Source organism: Oncorhynchus nerka, linkage group LG8 (assembly GCF_034236695.1).
Source record: "Oncorhynchus nerka isolate Pitt River linkage group LG8, Oner_Uvic_2.0, whole genome shotgun sequence".
NCBI classification, from domain to species: domain Eukaryota; kingdom Metazoa; phylum Chordata; class Actinopteri; order Salmoniformes; family Salmonidae; genus Oncorhynchus; species Oncorhynchus nerka.
In genome coordinates this window covers 57,792,413-57,812,824 of record NC_088403.1, presented here as the reverse complement: position 1 = coordinate 57,812,824, position 20,412 = coordinate 57,792,413, and the positions used below count along the sequence as shown (strand labels likewise).

At 43.8% G+C, this 20,412-nt stretch overlaps 1 protein-coding gene across 4 annotated transcripts in view; it reads right to left on the bottom strand.

Annotated features, from left to right (window-relative positions):
- The window catches only part of LOC115133648 (EH domain-binding protein 1-like protein 1), a 65,137-nt gene extending 44,725 nt beyond the window's left edge, over positions 1-20,412 (bottom strand). For all 4 annotated transcript variants that reach the window (XM_029667099.2, XM_029667100.2, XM_029667102.2 and 1 more), the window contains exon 1: positions 20,115-20,412. In XM_029667099.2, coding sequence (XP_029522959.1) covers positions 20,115-20,218 — 104 coding nt within the window. In that variant the 5' untranslated portion in view covers positions 20,219-20,412. The remainder of the gene's footprint in view (positions 1-20,114) is intronic.

Here is a 20,412-nt window from a genome sequence, read left to right as displayed (position 1 = left end):
ACTGTATCAGCACACATACACACTGTATCAGCACACATACACACTGTATCAGCACACACACACACACTGTATCAGCACACACACACACACTGTATCAGCACACATACACACTGTATCAGCACACACACACACACTGTATCAGCACACACACACACCGTATCAGCACACACACACACTGTATCAGCACACACACACACACACTGTATCAGCACACATACACACTGTATCAGCACACACACACTGTATCAGCACACATACACACCGTATCAGCACACACACACACACACACACACTGTATCAGCACACGCACACACACTGTATCAGCACACATACACACTGTATCAGCACACACACACTGTATCAGCACACATACACACCGTATCAGCACACACACACACACATACACACTGTATCAGCACACACACACACTGTATCAGCACACACACACACCGTATCAGCACACATACACACTGTATCAGCACACACACACACCGTATCAGCACACACACACACCGTATCAGCACACACACACACTGTATCAGCACACACACACTGTATCAGCACACATACACACCGTATCAGCACACACACACACACACACACACTGTAACAGCACACATACACACTGTAACATCACACATACACACTGTATCAGCACACACACACACTGTATCAGCACACACACACACACACACACACACACACTGTATCAGCACACACACACACTGTAACAGCACACATACACACTGTATCAGCACACATACACACTGTAACAGCACACATACACACTGTATCAGCACACACACACACTGTATCAGCACACACACACACTGTAACAGCACACACACACACTGTATCAGCACACACACACACTGTATCAGCACACATACACACTGTAACAGCACACATACACACTGTATCAGCACACACACACACTGTATCAGCACACACACACACTGTATCAGCACACACACACACTGTATCAGCACACACACACTGTATCAGCACACACACACACTGTATCAGCACACATACACACTGTAACAGCACACACACACTGTATCAGCACACACACACACTGTATCAGCACACATAGGCATTGTATAAGCATACATTAACAATGTTAAAGCAAGCCTCCCGACACATTGGTGCGGCTGGCTTCTGGGTTGGATGGGCACTGTGTCAAGAAGCAGTGCGGCTTGGTTGGGTTCTGTTTCGGAGTACGCATGGTTCTCGACCTTCGCCTCTCCCGAGTCCGTAAGGGAGTTGCAGCGATGAGACAAGACTGTAACTACTACCAATTGGATACCACAAAATTGGGGAGAAAAAGGGGGTAAAAAAAATACAATGTATGAACATACATTAACATTGTTAACGAAAATACTCAGATTTTTCTGCCAATTCTCACTTAATTGAGAGGAAGTTTGTTTGATATGCTTTTTACATGAGCTGTTCAATAAATGTGAATATTTACCTGCAGTCAACTTGTGCAATACATTAGGAGATAAAGCAGATTGCTCTCTTCATTTCACCTGTCACATTATTTTACATTATGAAGCTTACTGTAGTTCCCCAGAACAGTTGAGCCAGTCACATTATTTTACATTATGAAGCTTACTGTAGTTCCCCAGAACAGTTGAGCCAGTCACATTATTTTACATTATGATGCTTACTGTAGTTCCCCAGAACAGTTGAGCCAGTCACATTATTTTACATTATGAAGCTTACTGTAGTTCCCCAGAACAGTTGAGCCAGTCACATTATGATGCTTACTGTAGTTCCCCAGAACAGTTGAGCCAGTCACATTATTTTACATTATGAAGCTTACTGTAGTTCCCCAGAACAGTTGAGCCAGTCACATTATTTTACATTATGAAGCTTACTGTAGTTCCCCAGAACAGTTGAGCCAGTCACATTATTTTACATTATGAAGCTTACTGTAGTTCCCAGAACAGTTGAGCCAGTCACATTATTTTACACATTATTTTACATTATGAAGCTTACTGTAGTTCCCCAGAACAGTTGAGCCAGTCACATTATTTTACATTATGAAGCTTACTGTAGTTCCCCAGAACAGTTGAGCCAGTCACATTATTTTACATTATGAAGCTTACTGTAGTTCCCCAGAACAGTTGAGCCTGTCACATTATTTTACATTATGAAGCTTACTGTAGTTCCCCAGAACAGTTGAGCCTGTCACATTATTTTACATTATGAAGCTTACTGTAGTTCCCCAGAACAGTTGAGCCAGTCACATTATTTTACATTATGAAGCTTACTGTAGTTCCCCAGAACAGTTGAGCCAGTCACATTATTTTACATTATGAAGCTTACTGTAGTTCCCAGAACAGTTGAGCCAGTCACATTATTTTACATTATGAAGCTTACTGTAGTTCCCCAGAACAGTTGAGCCAGTCACATTATTTTACATTATGAAGCTTACTGTAGTTCCCCAGAACAGTTGAGCCAGTCACATTATTTTACATTATGAAGCTTACTGTAGTTCCCCAGAACAGTTGAGCCAGTCACATTATTTTACATTATGAAGCTTACTGTAGTTCCCCAGAACAGTTGAGCCAGTCACATTATTTTACATTATGAAGCTTACTGTAGTTCCCCAGAACAGTTGAGCCAGTCACATTATTTTACATTATGAAGCTTACTGTAGTTCCCCAGAACAGTTGAGCCAGTCACGTGTTTGTTTGTAAATAGCACAACGGGAGAAAGCGGGAGCTGCTGAGTTCAGAATGTTCTATATCTATCAGCGAGTCTGTTGTTCAGCGTACATGAGGTGATGAAGTTATTCAATTCACTACTAAATGTTTGCCATCAGATATCTTATAATGTCTTTCTGCCAGAAGTCAAAGAACTCTGCATGAGTTCTGTACAGTTGCCATTTTTTCCCTGTGCTTCCGACTAAGGTTTTCTTTTCTCCTCTCTTCTTCTCCCCTCTACTCCATGTACTTCCCTCAGAAAAGCATGCACAACAACTTTGTTCATTTGCACAATTTATATCGTTCCCTTTCACTTGTAAATGTCCACACTTACCAAAAATGAGATTTAATAACTACTAGCTATGTTTGGATAACTTTGAGCCGTCTTTGCAATTAGTTTATGTTAGTTTTCTTATGTGATTTCGCTATTAGTTTGTGAAAATGTTATTAGCATTCTGGTAATAGAGGTCCAATGGGCTTTTCTTGCCTTTTTAGCACCCCCTTGTGTGCTACACCCGTAATACCGTAAATCCCCGGGATGAGAGAAGGACGGTATGACGAAATGAACATCTGGATACCGCTCAAGCCTAGCCTGAGGTATTCAAATTGTGTCCAGTGCATAGGAAGATACCGGTACTATAAAATAAATAACTATCAGGACAGAGCTCTCAGTGTATCCTCTGGTCCTTCCTTCTGGCCACAGCATGCCACAAACATGCTGCATGTAAGCACATACTATGAACAGTATTCACACCCCTTTATTTTTTCCACATTTTCTTGTGTTAAAGCCTGAATTTAAAAATGATTTAAAAAAATAAAAAATTGTGACTGGTCTACATACAATACCCCATATAAAGTGAAAGTGGAATTACGTTTTGCAAAATAATAAAATATTTAAAGCTGAGTGAATAAGTATTCAACCCCTTTGTTATGCTAAGTCTAAATAAGTCCAGGAGTCAACATTTGCTTAACAAGTTGCATGGACTCCCTCTATGTGCAATAATAGTGTTTAACATGATTTTTGAATGCCTACCTCATCTCTTTACCCCACACACACACAATTATCTGTACAATCGAGCAGTGAATTTCAAACACAGATTCAACCACAAAGACCAGGGAGGTTTTCTAATGCCTCACAAAGAAGGGCACTTCTTCTTTTAAAAAAGCAGACATTGAATATCCCTTTGAGCATGGTGAAGTTATTAACTATAGTTTGGGTGGTGTATCAATAAACTACTCACTACAAAGTTACAGGTGGCTTTCCTAACTCAGTTACTGGAGAGGAAGGAAACCACTCAGGGATTTCACCATGAGGTCAATGTTGACTTTAAAATAATTACAGTTTAATGGTTGTGATAGGAGAAAACTGAGGATGGGTCAACAACATTGTAGTTACTCCACAATATTAACCTAATTGACAGAGTGAAAAAAAGGAAGGAATTCAAATATTTCTAAACATGCATCCAGTTTGCAACAAGGCACTAAAGTAGTACTGCAAAAAATGTGGAAAAGCAATTCCCTTTGGGGAAAATTCAATACAACACATTACTGAGTACCACCCTCCATATTTGGAAGTATAGTGGTGGCTGCATCATGTTATGGGTATGCTTGTAATTGTTAAGGACTGGGGAGTTTTTCAGGATAAAACATTTACAGAATGGAGCTAAGCACAGGCATAATCCTAAAGGAAAACCTGGTTCAGTCTGCTTCCACCAGACACTGGGAGATTAATTCACAAGGCCAAATCTACACTGGAGTTGCTTACCAAGAAGACAGTGAGTGGTCGAGTTACAGTTTTGACTTAAATCTGCTTGAAAATCTATGGCAAGATTTGAAAATGGTTGTCTAGCTATGATCAACCACCAATTTGACAGAGCTTGAAAATAACAATTGGCAAATATCGTACAAATCTAGGTGTTCAAAGCTCTTACCAAGAATGGCTCACAGCTATTCATTTTGAATTCAGGCTGTAACACCACAAAATGTGGACTAAGTCGAGGGTTTATGAATACCCCCCCCATAAAGTGATTGGAATTAAGGGACACGAAAATAAAAGCTTAAGGAATGACCCGTTGGCCTTCTCTCAAATACAAACACACACATCTGTCTACTGCGTAAACACAAGAGAAGGAGGGGAAGCGTCAGCCATCTTGTGACTCTGTTCAGGGCTGTAACTCAGGGCTTGGTCCCGCCCCCGAGTGCACGTTTTGGTTTTTGCCCTAGCACGACACATCTGATTGAAATAATCAAAGCTCTAACTAACAGACTGAGTATAGAATGAACTCCACAATGGGATCAACATCAACAAACTAACTATAGCCTGAGTGTCAGAGAGGATGCCTCCTCTGGTTGCTTCTGCTATGAGACACATGATGAGTGTAGTGTTCAGCAGGTCCCACTGTAGCAAAAACTTTCTAAAACATCATCATTGGACACGTTTGGGGTAGGTAGAACCTCCATGTTACACTCCATGTTTCACACCTCCTTGCTCCCTACTGAACAAATCTCAGCTTGGGCATATTTTTTTTCACTTGTGCAATTACAGTCCTCAGTGCCCTATTACTGGAGGGTGTGGTCCCTAGCAACCGTCAGGCCACAATACTTCACCTTGTCTCCAGCAGCTGCGGCCAGCTACCTCCTGCATGTACGTCACACAAAGATGGTTGTCTACCAACAGACCTATTCTAGACTAGATCAGCTATTATGTAATCCTAGAAGAGATTCGTTGTGTGGATGTGAAATAACCTAGTGCCATGTTGTTGACCTTTTTTCATCTCCCAATAACAAGAACCAATAGTGAGAGTCGGCAAGATAGTCAGTCCGGACGACTCCGACAGAAAACAAGCAACAGGCTATTTGCATGTGGAAATGTAACAGCATGCACTCTTATGTCTTCTTAGTACGCTAGAATGAACATAGGTTCTCACAGGCAGTTCAACTTTTAAGAACCTAACTACTTGTTTGCTGGCTGAGGATGAGAGAAGTAAGGAGGTAGAGAGTAAGGGTAGAGTAAACAGTATGACTGGACGGGATGGGCCTCTCTCATGTTGCAGGCCAGTTATAGAAGTTGGGAGGATCTGAGAGTAAGGGCAAAGTGGAGGAGGCTGGGGGAAAGGTGAGGTGGTGGGGGGGCCACAGAAATAGACCTGTGGAATGGTGGGGCTTAACCATTAGGTTAACTGCTAACTCACCCACCAGCCAGCCAAATATCAGCCTGCCCCATACACCTGCCAGGCCAATATCAGCCTGCCCCATACACCTGCCAGGCCAATATCAGCCTGCCCCATACACCTGCCAGGCCAATATCAGCCTGCCCCATACACCTGCCAGGCCAATATCAGCCTGCCCCATACACCTGCCAGGCCAATATCAGCCTGCCTCATACACCTGCCAGCCCAATATCAGCCTGCCCCATACACCTGCCAGCCCAATATCAGCCTGCCCCATACACCTGCCAGCCCAATATCAGCCTGCCCCATACACCTGCCAGCCCAATATCAGCCTGCCCCATACACCTGCCAGCCCAATATCAGCCTGCCCCATACACCTGCCAGCCCAATATCAGCCTGCCCCATACACCTGCCAGGCCAATATCAGCCTGCCCCATACACCTGCCAGGCCAATATCAGCCTGCCCCATACACCTGCCAGGCCAATATCAGCCTGCCCCATACACCTGCCAGGCCAATATCAGCCTGCCCCATACACCTGCCAGCCCAATATCAGCCTGCCCCATACACCTGCCAGGCCAATATCAGCCTGCCCCATACACCTGCCAGCTAAATATCAGCCTGCCCCATACACCTGCCAGGCCAATATCAGCCTGCCCCATACACCTGCCAGGCCAATATCAGCCTGCCCCATACACCTGCCAGGCCAATATCAGCCTGCCCCATACAACGCCCGCCACGCGCTCTAGAGGTGTTACAAACCACAGTCTAACTTTGGGGATGTATTGTATGGTTTCTAAACGTTTCTAGAGACAATGTTATATAAGAGGTGCCAGTAATCAAGCAGTAGAACATTTTAGGACCTGCCCAACATAAGCACTGATGTGTTGCACAATGAAGTTACCTAATTGGGAAATACATGAGACGTAATGGTCGGTAACTAACCCGAGCTTGCCACTGACTGACCTGTCACCTAATTGGGTCTCTCAACATGCTGATGCCACTGAAACAAGTGTTTACAGGGGTAGTTATACCAAGTAGCCTAAGGGAAATAACCATAGTTGTGTGAATGGGACCACATCGTCTTATAGGTCACGGTGTTATAAGAGATCATCTGTACCATAACACTTTCATATTACATCCTGTCACATGAGTGTATGTTTTTGTTCCCACTCCCAGCATGCATTCTTGAGGAAAAACACTTGACAGACTAATGCGCTGTATTTGGAGAGAACGTGCAGAACGAACCAGGACATATGGTGCATTCGGAAAGTATTCAGACCCCTTGACTTTTTCCACATTTTGTTACGTTACAGGCTTATTCTAAAATTGATTCAATTGTTTTTTTCTCATTAATCTACACACAATACCCCATAATGACAAAGCAAAAAAGGGTTTTTCAAAATTTATGCAAATGTATTAAATATAAAAAACTGAAATATCATATTTACATAAGTATTCAGACACTTTACTCAGTACTTTGTTGAAGCACCTTTGTCAGGGATTATAGCTTTGACTCTTCTTGGGTATGACGCTACAAGCTTGGCACACCTGTAATTGGGGAGATTCTCCCATTCTTCTCTGCAGATCCTCTCAAGCTCTGTCAGGTTGGATGGGGAGCGTCACTGCTCAGCTACTTTCAGGTCTCTCCAGAGATGTTTGATCGGGTTCAAGTCTGGGCTCTGACTGGGCCACTCAAGGACATTCAGAGACTTGTCAACGAAGCCACTCCTGTGTTGTCTTGGCTGTGTGCTCAGGGTTGTTGTCCTGTTGGAAGGTGAACCTTCGCCCCAGTCTGAGGTCCTGAGTGCTCTGGAGCAGGTTTTCATCAAGGATCTTTCTGTACTTTGCTCGCTTGGCATTCAGGCCAAAGTGTTCAATCTTGGTTTCATCAGACCAGAAAATCGGGCTGTCATGTGCCTTTTACTGAGGAGTGGCTTCATCTGGCCTTTCGAAGGTTCTACCATCTCCACAGAGGAACTCTGGAGTTCTGTCAGAGTGACCATCGAGTTCTTGGTCACCTCCTTGAACAAGACTAATCCTATTTGGCAATAAAGCTCCTCTCATGCTGCCAAACATACCCTCGTAAAACTGACTGTTCATAACCTGCCGATTCTTGACTTCGGCGATGTCATTTACAAAATAGCCTCCAACACTCTACTCAGCAAATTGGATGCAGTCTATCACAGTGCCATCCGTTTTGTCATCAAAGCCCCATATACTACCCACCACTGTGACCTGTATGCTCTCGTTGGCTGGCCCTCACTACATATTCGTCGCCAAAGCCACTGGCTCCAGGTCATCTATAAGTCTTTGCTAGGTAAAGCTCCGCCTTATCTCAACTCACTGGTCACCATAGCAACACCCTCCCGTAGCATGCGCTCCAGCAGGTATATTTCACTGGTTATCTCCAAAGCCAACACCTCCTTTGGCCGCCTTTTCTTCCAGTTCTCTGCTGCCAGTGACTGGAACGAATTGCAAAAATCACTGAAGTTGGAGACTTATATCTCCCTCACTAGCTTTAAGCATCAGCTGTCAGAGCAGCTTACAGATTGCTGCAGCTGTACACAGCCCATCTGTAAATAGCCCATCCAGCTACCTACCTCATCCCTATATTTGTTTTTCTGCTCTTTTGCACACCAGTATTTCTACTTGCACATCCTCATCTGCACATCTATCACTCCAGTGTTATTTGCTAAATTGTAATTACTTAGCCACTATGGCCTATTTATTGCCTTACCCCCTTACTTCATTTGCACACACGGTATACAGGTTTTTCTATTGTGCTATTGACTGTACGTTTGTTTATCCCATGTGTAACTCTGTGTTGTTTTTGTCGCACTGCTTTGCTTTATCTTGGCCAGGTCGCAGTTGTAAATGAGAACTTGTTCTCAGCTGGCCTACCTGGTTAAATAAACATGAAAAAAATAATAGGTCACCTACAGTATGAACTCTGAAGATAGATGAGGGGCAATCAATTCACATATGGTGTCCAGTGCACAGCTGGGAGCTGAGGGCGGTCTATAACAAGCAGCAACAGTGAGAGAATTATTTCTGGAGAGATTCATTTTTAAAATTAGAAGCTCGAACTGTTTGGGCATAGACCTGGATAGTATGACAGAACTCTGCAGGCTATCTTTGCAGTAGATTGCAACTCCTCCCCCTTTAGCAGTTATATCTTGACGGGAAATGTTGCAGTTGGGGATGGAAATTTCAGAATTTTTAGTGGCCTTCCTAAGCCAGGATTCAGACACGGCAAGGACATCAGGGTTGGTGGAGTGTGCTAAAGCAGTGAATAAAGCAAACTTAGGGAGGAGGCTTCTGATGTTAACATGCATGAACCCAAGGCTTTTATGGTTACAGAAGTCAACAAATGAGAGTGCCTGGGGACACACAGGGCCTGGGTTAACCTCTACATCACCAGAGGAACAGAGGAGGAGTAGGATGAGGGTACGACTAAAGGCTACAAGAACTGGTCGTCTAGTGCGTTCAGAACAGAGAGTTAAAGGAGCATATTTCTGGGCGTGGTAGGATAGATTCAGGGCATAATGTACAGAGAAGGGTATGGTAGGGTGCGAGTACAGTGGAGGTAAACCTAGGCATTGAGTGACGATGAGAAAGGTTGCATCTCTGGAGGCACCAGTTAAGCTAGACGAGGTCTCTGCATGTGTGGGGGGGTGGGACAAAGGAGCTATCTAAGGCATGTTGAGTGGGACTAGGGGCTCCGCAGTAAAATAAAACAATGAGAGCTACCCTCAACAACAGTATACAAGGCATAATAACATTAGAGAGAGGCATAAAGCAATCACATGTGTTGATTGGGAGAGCTAAGACAACAACGGGTAAACAGCTAAGACAACAACAACAGGTAAATGGCGATGAATGAGCAGAGAGGGTCAGTTAGCTACACACATGGCCTGAGGTCGAGGCTGCGGCCGACAGAAACCAAATGAAGTACTGTATTAATGAACAGTCCAGCAGGCATCAGCTGTGTAGCCGAGTGATCATAGGGTTCAATGAGCAGCAATAGATGAAACAAGGAGCCGTTCGGTAGTCGTTACTATGCTAGGCGAGCGGGAGACCGGGGCTAGCAGACATACACAACGCAGAGGCCGGTTGAGAGCACATCGGCCGAATTAGCAGACCAGTAGTGATGGATCGGCGGGGCTCCATGTCGACAAAGGGTCCAGGCCAATTGGCAAGAGAGGTACTGTAGTTGGTGTACTTCGTTGGCTAGCCGGGAGATGGGCCTAGCTCGAGACTAGCTCGCGGCTAACTGGTGCTTGCTTCTGGACAAGGGCGTTAGCCACATTAGCCACTCGGTAGCAGCTAGCTAGCTGCGATGATCCAGTGTAATGGTCCAGAGCTTGCTGTAGGAATCCGGTGATGTAGTGGAGAAAAGCAGTCCGATATGCTCATGGCTGATATCACCCTGTGCAGACTGGCGGGTATTATCCAGGCTAAAGCGTCTAGTGTCTGAGCTAAAGGTAAAGACTGCTAGCAGTGGCTAACAATGACTAAATAGCTAGTAGCTAATTAGCTGGCTAGTCTCTGACGGCTAGCTTCTGATAGGGCTTCCAGTTATAAGGTCTAAAAAATAGATCTGTACAACATTGGGTGAATGCTACCAAATACTAATTGAGTGTATGTAAACTTCTGACCCACTGAGAATGTGATGAAAGAAATAAAAGCTGAAATGCTAGCCTACAAAGTCAACAATGCAGCCACTGCCAGCTAGCCTACTTCAGCAGTACTGTATCATTTTTAATCATTTTAGTCAATAAGATTCTTGCTACGTAAGCTCAACTTTCTGAACATTCGAGACGTGTAGTCCACTTGTCATTCCAATCTCCTTTGCATTAGCGTAGCCTCTTCTGCAGCCTGTCAACTATGTGTCTGTCTATCCCTGTTCTCTCCTCTCTGCACAGACCATACAAACGCTCCACACCGCGTGGCCGCGGCCACCCTAATCTGGTGGTCCCAGCGCGCACGACCCACGTGGAGTTCCAGGTCTCCGGTAGCCTCTGGAACTGCCGATCTGCGGCCAACAAGGCAGAGTTCATCTCAGCCTATGCCTCCCTCCAGTCCCTCGACTTCTTGGCACTGACGGAAACATGGATCACCACAGATAACACTGCTACTCCTACTGCTCTCTCTTCGTCCGCCCACGTGTTCTCGCACACCCCGAGAGCTTCTGGTCAGCGGGGTGGTGGCACCGGGATCCTCATCTCTCCCAAGTGGTCATTCTCCCTTTCTCCCCTTACCCATCTGTCTATCGCCTCCTTTGAATTCCATGCTGTCACAGTTACCAGCCCTTTCAAGCTTAACATCCTTATCATTTATCGCCCTCCAGGTTCCCTCGGAGAGTTCATCAATGAGCTTGATGCCTTGATAAGCTCCTTTCCTGAGGACGGCTCACCTCTCACAGTTCTGGGCGACTTTAACCTCCCCACGTCTACCTTTGACTCATTCCTCTCTGCCTCCTTCTTTCCACTCCTCTCCTCTTTTGACCTCTCCCTCTCACCTTCCCCCCTACTCACAAGGCAGGCAATACGCTCGACCTCATCTTTACTAGATGCTGTTCTTCCACTAACCTCATTGCAACTCCCCTCCAAGTCTCCGACCACTACCTTGTATCCTTTTCCCTCTCGCTCTCATCCAACACTTCCCACACTGCCCCTACTCGGATGGTATCGCGCCGTCCCAACCTTCGCTCTCTCTCCCCCGCTACTCTCTCCTCTTCCATCCTATCATCTCTTCCCTCTGCTCAAACCTTCTCCAACCTATCTCCTGATTCTGCCTCCTCAACCCTCCTCTCCTCCCTTTCTGCATCCTTTGACTCTCTATGTCCCCTATCCTCCAGGCCGGCTCGGTCCTCCCTCCCGCTCCGTGGCTCGACGACTCATTGCGAGCTCACAGAACAGGGCTCCGGGCAGCCGAGCGGAAATGGAGGAAAACTCGCCTCCCTGCGGACCTGGCATCCTTTCACTCCCTCCTCTCTACATTTTCCTCTTCTGTCGCTGCTGCTAATGCCACTTTCTACCACTCTAAATTCCAAGCATCTGCCTCTAACCCTAGGAAGCTCTTTGCCACCTTCTCCTCCCTCCTGAATCCTCCTCCCCCTCCCTCCTCCCTCTCTGCAGATGACTTCGTCAACCATTTTGAAAAGAAGGTCGACGACATCCGATCCTCGTTTGCTAAGTCAAACGACACCGCTGGTTCTGCTCACACTGCCCTACCCTGTGCTCTGACCTCTTTCTCCCCTCTCTCTCCAGATGAAATCTCGCGTCTTGTGACGGCCGGCCGCCCAACAACCTGCCCGCTTGACCCTATCCCCTACTCTCTTCTCCAGACCATTTCCGGAGACCTTCTCCCTTACCTCACCTCGCTCATCAACTCATCCCTGACCGCTGGCTACGTCCCTTCCGTCTTCAAGAGAGCGAGAGTTGCACCCCTTCTGAAAAAACCTACACTCGATCCCTCCGATGTCAACAACTACAGACCAGTATCCCTTCTTTCTTTTCTCTCCAAAACCCTTGAACGTGCCGTCCTTGGCCAGCTCTCCCGCTATCTCTCTCAGAATGACCTTCTTGATCCAAATCAGTCAGGTTTCAAGACTAGTCATTCAACTGAGACTGCTCTTCTCTGTATCACGGAGGCGCTCCGCACTGCTAAAGCTAACTCTCTCTCCTCTGCTCTCATCCTTCTAGACCTATCGGCTGCCTTCGATACTGTGAACCATCAGATCCTCCTCTCCACCCTCTCCGAGTTGGGCATCTCCGGCGCGGCCCACGCTTGGATTGCGTCCTACCTGACAGGTCGCTCCTACCAGGTGGCGTGGCGAGAATCCGTCTCCTCACCACGTGCTCTCACCACTGGTGTCCCCAGGGCTCTGTTCTAGGCCCTCTCCTATTATCGCTATACACCAAGTCACTTGGCTCTGTCATAACCTCACATGGTCTCTCCTATCATTGCTATGCAGACGACACACAATTAATCTTCTCCTTTCCCCCTTCTGATGACCAGGTGGCGAATCGCATCTCTGCATGTCTGGCAGACATATCAGTGTGGATGACGGATCACCACCTCAAGCTGAACCTCGGCAAGACGGAGCTGCTCTTCCTCCCGGGAAGGACTGCCCGTTCCATGATCTCGCCATCACGGTTGACAACTCCACTGTGTCCTCCTCCCAGAGCGCTAAGAACCTTGGCGTGATCCTGGACAACACCCTGTCGTTCTCAACTAACATCAAGGCGGTGGCCCGTTCCTGTAGGTTCATGCTCTACAACATCCGCAGAGTACGACCCTGCCTCACACAGGAAGCGGCGCAGGTCCTAATCCAGGCACTTGTCATCTCCCGTCTGGATTACTGCAACTCGCTGTTGGCTGGGCTCCCTGCCTGTGCCATTAAACCCCTACAACTCATCCAGAACGCCGCAGCCCGTCTGGTGTTCAACCTTCCCAAGTTCTCTCACGTCACCCCCGCTCCTCCGCTCTCTCCACTGGCTTCCAGTTGAAGCTCGCATCCGCTACAAGACCATGGTGCTTGCCTACGGAGCTGTGAGGGGAACGGCACCTCAGTACCTCCAGGCTCTGATCAGGCCCTACACCCAAACAAGGGCACTGCGTTCATCCACCTCTGGCCTGCTCGCCTCCCTACCACTGAGGAAGTACAGTTCCCGCTCAGCCCAGTCAAAACTGTTCGCTGCTCTGGCCCCCCAATGGTGGAACAAACTCCCTCACGACGCCAGGACAGCGGAGTCAATCACCACCTTCCGGAGACACCTGAAACCCCACCTCTTTAAGGAATACCTAGGATAGGATAAAGTAATCCTTCTCACCCCCCTTAAAAGATTTAGATGCGCTATTGTAAAGTGGCTGCTCCACTGGATGTCATAAGGTGAATGCACCAATTTGTAAATCGCTCTGGATAAGAGCGTCTGCTAAATGACTTAAATGTAAATGTAATGTGAATGTATAAATCACTCTCTACTATTATTCTGACATTTCACATTCTTAAAATAAAGTGGTGATCCTAACTGACCTAAAACAGTGGATTTTTACTAGGATCAAATGTCAGGAATTGTGAAAAACATACACTACTGTTTAAAAGTTTGGGGTCACTTAGAAATGTCCTTGTTTTCCATGAAAACATACATGAAATTAGTTGCAAAATTAATAAGAAATGTAGTCAAAACGTTGACAAGGTTATAAATAATGATTTTTAATTAAAATAACAATTGTGTCCTTCAAACTTTGCTTTCGTCAAATAATCCTCCATCTGCAGCAATTACAGCATTGCAGACCTTTGTCATTCTAGTTGTCAATTTCTTGAGGTAATATGAAGAGATTTCACCCCATGCTTCCTGAAGCACCTCCCACAAGTTGGATTGGCTTGACGGTCAAGCTGATCCCACAATAGCTCAATAGGTTTGAGATCCGGTGACTGTGCTGGCCACTCCATTATAGACAATATACCAGCTGACTGCTTCTTCCCTAAATAGTTCTTGCATAGTTTGGAGCTGTGTCATTGTCCTGTTGTAGGAGGAAATTGGCTCCAATTAAGTGCCGTCCACAGGGTATATGGCATGGCGTTGCAAAATGGAGTGATAGCCTTCCTTCTTAAAGATCCCTTTTACCCTGTACAAATCTCCCACTTTACCACCACCAAAGCACCCCCCAGACCATCACATTACCTCCACCATGCTTGACAGATGGCGTCAAGCACTCCTCCAGCATCTTTTCATTTTTTTCTGCGTCTCACAAATGTTCTTATTTGTGATCTGAACACCTCAAACTTAGATTTGTCTGTCCAAAACACTTTTCCAATCTTCCTCTGTCCAGTGTCTGTGCTCATTTGCCCATCTTAATCTTTTATTTTTATTGGCCAGTCTGAGATATGGCTTTTTCTTTGCAACTCTGCCTAGAAGAACAGCATCCCGTAAGTCGCCTCTTCACTGTTGACGTTGAGACTGGTGTTTTGCGCGTACTATTTAATTAAACTGCCAGTTGAGGACTTGTGAGGCATCTGTTTCTCAAACTAGACCCTCTAATGTACTTGTCCTCTTGCTCAGTTGTGCACCGGGGCCTCCCACTCCTCTTTCTATTCTGGTTAGAGACAGTTTATCCTGTTCTGTGAAGGGAGTAGTACACAGCGTTGTATGAGATTTTCAGTTTCTTGGCAATTTCCCGCATGGAATAGCCTTCATTTCTCAGAACAAGAATAGACTGACGAGTTTAAGAAGAAAGTTCTTTGTTTCTGGCCATTTTGATCCTGCAATCGAACCCACAAATACTGATGCTCCAGATACTCAACTAGTCTAAAGAAGGCCAGTTGTATTGCTTCTTTAATCAGGACAACAGTTGTCAGCTGTGCTAACATAATGGCCAAATGGTTTTCTAATGATCAATTAGTCTTTTAAAATTATAAACTTGGATTAGCTAACACAACATGCCATTGGAAGACAGAAGTGATAGTTGCTGATAATGGGCCTCTGTACACCTATGTAGATATTCCATAAAAAAATCTACCGTTTCCAGCTACAATAGTCATTTACGACATTAGCAATGTCTACACTGTATTTCTGATCCATTTGATGTTATTTTAATGGACAAAAAATTTGCTTTTCTTTCAAAAACAAGGACATTTCTAAGTGACCCCAAACTTTTGAACGCTAGTGTACATATACACACACACATACCTTATTTAAAATATATTTACTTTATTATTTTCAACTAACCCTACCACCCCTCCCCTAATTGGTGTAAACTAATGAACAACAACACTTATACACACTATAAACCTTTTACGTCTAGCTAATACACACTATAAACCTTTTACGTCTAGCTAATACACACTATAAACCTTTTACGTCTAGCTAATACACACTATAAACCTTTTACGTCTAGCTAATAAACACTATAAACCTTTTACGTCTGGCTTATACACACTATAAACCTTTTACGTCTAGCTAATAAACACTATAAACCTTTTACGTCTAGCTAATACACACTATAAACCTTTTACGTCTAGCTAATACACACTATAAACCTTTTACGTCTAGCTTATAAACACTATAAACCTTTTACATCTAGCTAATACACACTATAAACCTTTTACGTCTAGCTAATACACACTATAAACCTTTTACGTCTAGCTAATACACACTATAAACCTTTTACGTCTAGCTAATACACACTATAAACCTTTTACGTCTAGATTATACACACTATAAACCTTTTACGTCTAGCTAATACACACTATAAACCTTTTACGTCTAGCTAATACACACTATAAACCTTTTACGTCTAGCTTATAAACACTATAAACCTTTTACGTCTAGCTAATACACACTATAAACCTTTTACGTCTAGCTTATAAACACTATAAACCTTTTACGTCTAGCTAATAAACACTATAAACCTTTTACGTCTAGAAAATACACACTATAAACCTTTTACGTCTAGCTTATAAACACTATAAACCTTTTACGTCTAGCTAATAAACACTATAAACCTTTTACGTCTAGCTAATACACACTATAAACCTTTTACATCTAGCTTATACACACTATAAACCTTTTACGTCGAGCTAATACACACTATAAACCTTTTACGGACACAATTTATTTGACAATAGTTATACTTTGTTTGTTTTGAGTCCTGTCCTTCATCTACCCTCAACCTCTCCCATCTGTTTCTGGTTTTACATCCAGTCTGATTTCTATTTGCCATGTATTTTTAACTGTGGAGTTTCACAAAAGTTGCGAACCTATATACATTTTATAGACACAGTATATTTTCCATTTATCTTGTTGTTATTAGTCCCACCCTTCAGCTCCTTTCAACCCCTCCCATCTATCTCCCATCTATCTCTTAACACCCTCCATTTTGGATTTCTATTTGCCATATATTTTTTAACTGTGCTGTGATGCTTCACAAACGTTCTGAACTTTTCTATTCTCATAGTTTCTACAGATTGTAAATTAAAGATAATTTTTTTTTACTAAAAGTGTTATTATATTATTGACCGATTGACTATGACTTTTCAAATCACCCAGTATTGCTATATGCAGCGTTAGCTCCAGGTAAATGTTGCCAGGTAAATGTATAATAATTTAAATTGAAAAATGTGAAGTTTTGAATCCGGTGTCGTTTTGCATATCAGTTCATAAACTATGTGCCATGGAATCGGTACATCGAACATTTCTTCACAACTATTTTGCAATCTATATGACACAGCTGTCAATTTTTTGGTCCTTAAATGAAAATGGTATATCTATTTTTTTATCACAATTTTCTTTAAATAACTTTGGTCTTTAATGCAGGGCCGACTTACAAGATCCTTACTTATCCCCCCTTCCGCTTTGTGGTAATGCTGCAATTAGTTGGTTGTAAGGGTCTGAAAACTTATATAAATAAGTTATTTCAGTTATTTTATTTGTATACATTTTCACAAATGTCTAAACACCTGTTTTCACTTTGTCATTATGAGTTATTGTGTGTGTAGATTGATAAGAATTAAATATATATATATTTTAGAATAAGGCTGTAACGTAACAAAATTATGGAAAAAGTCAAGGGGTCTGAATACTTTCCAAATGCACTGTACGCACACACACCTCTATTGTTGCAAACTGAACAGTCATTTTGCTAATCAGTTAAGCAGGACGACCTGTCTAGCTGATCCACATTGTTCACATTCTTCTTGCGAACTGGAAACATGGAAACGTACACCACGTCTGGTAACATTACTGCTATTCTCTGTAGAGTCGGACCAATATATCATTTCAACAATATTAACTGCCGATATTGACCTTTTAATGCTGTGCTGCTGGGGCTTGTTGAGTGACTGATGTGACGTTGCGTGGCCTGTGGTTTCACAGCATCACATGATATTACTGCTAAACAGTGAACAAGCAGAGGCCCATACAGAACCCACAGTTTGCTGCCAAGAGTCAGATCACCAAAACATACTGACTCCATCACCAGCCGACAAAACACCACTTGTGTTAATCTCATACATCAAACAGTCATAAAAGCCATGCAATTGATGACCTCGTTTTCAAACTGGTCAAACTTGACTCTTACCACATTAAAATGACACTGTACTGAATGATGTTATCATCAAGCTGAATATGCATACACTAGGTATAGGAGAATGGTTCGATAGACAGTAATACCAAGAACATGCTAATACTACTAAGGGGGTGTATAATAGAACAATGAAGGTAGAGAGACAGGGAGGTCGTCTGCCAGCTAGGGCTGGGCGGTTGGAGGAAGCACATTCTAGGTACAATGTGAGTAATGCTAATGGAATTCATGCAGAGCCAGGGCCCAGACAGGAACCACAGCACCACTGGCTGTACGCGCATTCCATACATACATAAGAACTGACTTAAGTTAAAAACCCTGCCGCGTGTGTGAGCAGCACCTGGCTGCACAGCAGTCATAGGCAGCAGTGCATTGGGTTGTCAGAGGGGCTGCATAGCACTCTGCCTCACCAGCCTGACACTCTTTATTCCACATGAGCGATTGATTACATGATTATATTAGGTTAGGTCAGACTAAGAGATACAGTATCAGCTTAAAATGCTGAAATAACATCCCACTGGGCAAAAACTGGCTGAATCAATGTTGTTTCCGCATTATTTCCACAACAAACATTTTATGTGACGACGTTGAATCAACATGGATATAACTGATTTGGATTTGCAAAAAGTCATCAAGGTAAGGGAATTTATTTTTTTCCCCACCTAACTTTCAAGCTAAATCCTATGATAAGGTGAACACTCTTGGTTGATTTCACTTTGAATTCACGTTAGTTGACAACTCAACCAAATGTAAATCAAACTAGACGTTGGAGAAAACCTGGCCCCATTCCTACGGTGAAGCATGGTGGTGGTGGTAGCATCATACTGTGGGGATGTTATTCAGCGGCAGGGACTAGGAGACTAGTCAGGATCGAGGGAAAGATGAACGGAGCGAAGTACAGAGAGATCCTTGATGAAAACCTGCTCCATAGCACTCAGGACCTCAGACTGGGTCGAAGGTTCACCTTCCAACAGGACAACGACACTAAGCACACAGCCATGACAACGCAGGAGTGGCTTCTGGACAAGTCTCTGAATGTTCCTGAGTGGCCCAGCCAGAGCCCAGACTTGAAAGCTCCCCATCCAACCTGACAGAGGTGTGAGAATCTGCAGAGAAGAATTGGAGAAACTCCACAAATACAGGTGTGCCAAGCTTGTAGCGACATACACAAGACACAGGGCTGTAATCGCTACCAAAGGTGCTTCAACAAAGTACTGAGTAAAGGGTCTGAATACTTATGTAAATGTGATATTTCAGTTTTACATTTGTAATACATTTGCAAACATTTCTTAAAAAAACAGTTTTTACTTTGTCATTATGGGGTATTGTGTATAGATTAATGAGGGGGAAACAATTTAATCAATTTTAGAATAAGGCTGTAACGTAACAAAATTTGGAAAATTTCAAGGGGTCTGAATACTTTCTGAATGCACTGCATGGTCGAAAAATAATAACACCTGCTTGGAACAAGGGGAAATTATATGCACTACAGGTGATGATTATGATGGATGATGATGATGATCATCATCATGACAACGATGATGACAACAATGATGAACCATGAATAAATGACATCATCATCATCATCATCATCGTACAGCATCACCTGTAGTTCATTCCCCTGTTATAGACCTGTGATACTTCGTAGTTTAGGCTTACACATTTTTATATTTGAATTTGGACACATCTATTGCTTACCCTCAAAACAACCAGTTAATGTTTCCCCTCTGAATAACTGAATGTCAATTAGGATGCTTGTCGCATGACGATGATTAGAATAGGAAAAGGGCAAATGCGGAAGTGCATTGGCTGTCAAAGGCGTACGCTCATCCAAAGCTGTACAGTACAGTGTAATGCACGATGCACTGATGGTATAAACGTGTACAATCAACAACAAAAAAGTAATGGGGAAGACAATGTGATAGCAGTACGCAACTGACAACATTAAACCATCATTTAGCCTATAACTGACAACATAGCTTTGCACCAACCAAATGTGAATCTAAAAGTATTGCCCTTAAAACATCACAGCTCGAGCTGGGGACAGAGTCAGTGACAAAGGTCCCACGAGGTTGCGTTTTATCGGTTCAGACATGACCATTTTTATCAAGGCAACAAAAAAAAGCATGTTTACTTACCATTTCTTCGTGCATTCTACTGTCAGTTCTTGAAAAGTCACCGCAAACTGGAACTTCGACGCTTTCTTGCCGACACGCTGAAGTCTCTTCCACACCGAAGTCATGTTTAGAGACGCTATAATGTTATTTCTCAAGAGACATTACTAAAATCGTCGTCACAGTACCCCTCTGCCCTCCTCGCGTTCTGCCAAGGAGTCTGTTGATGCAGCACTTGCGTTTGCTGCGCAAGAAAGACAGTCGATGTTCACTCAATGTTCAACAGTCTTACTGACGTGTTCACAACTTCACGTCTAGAATG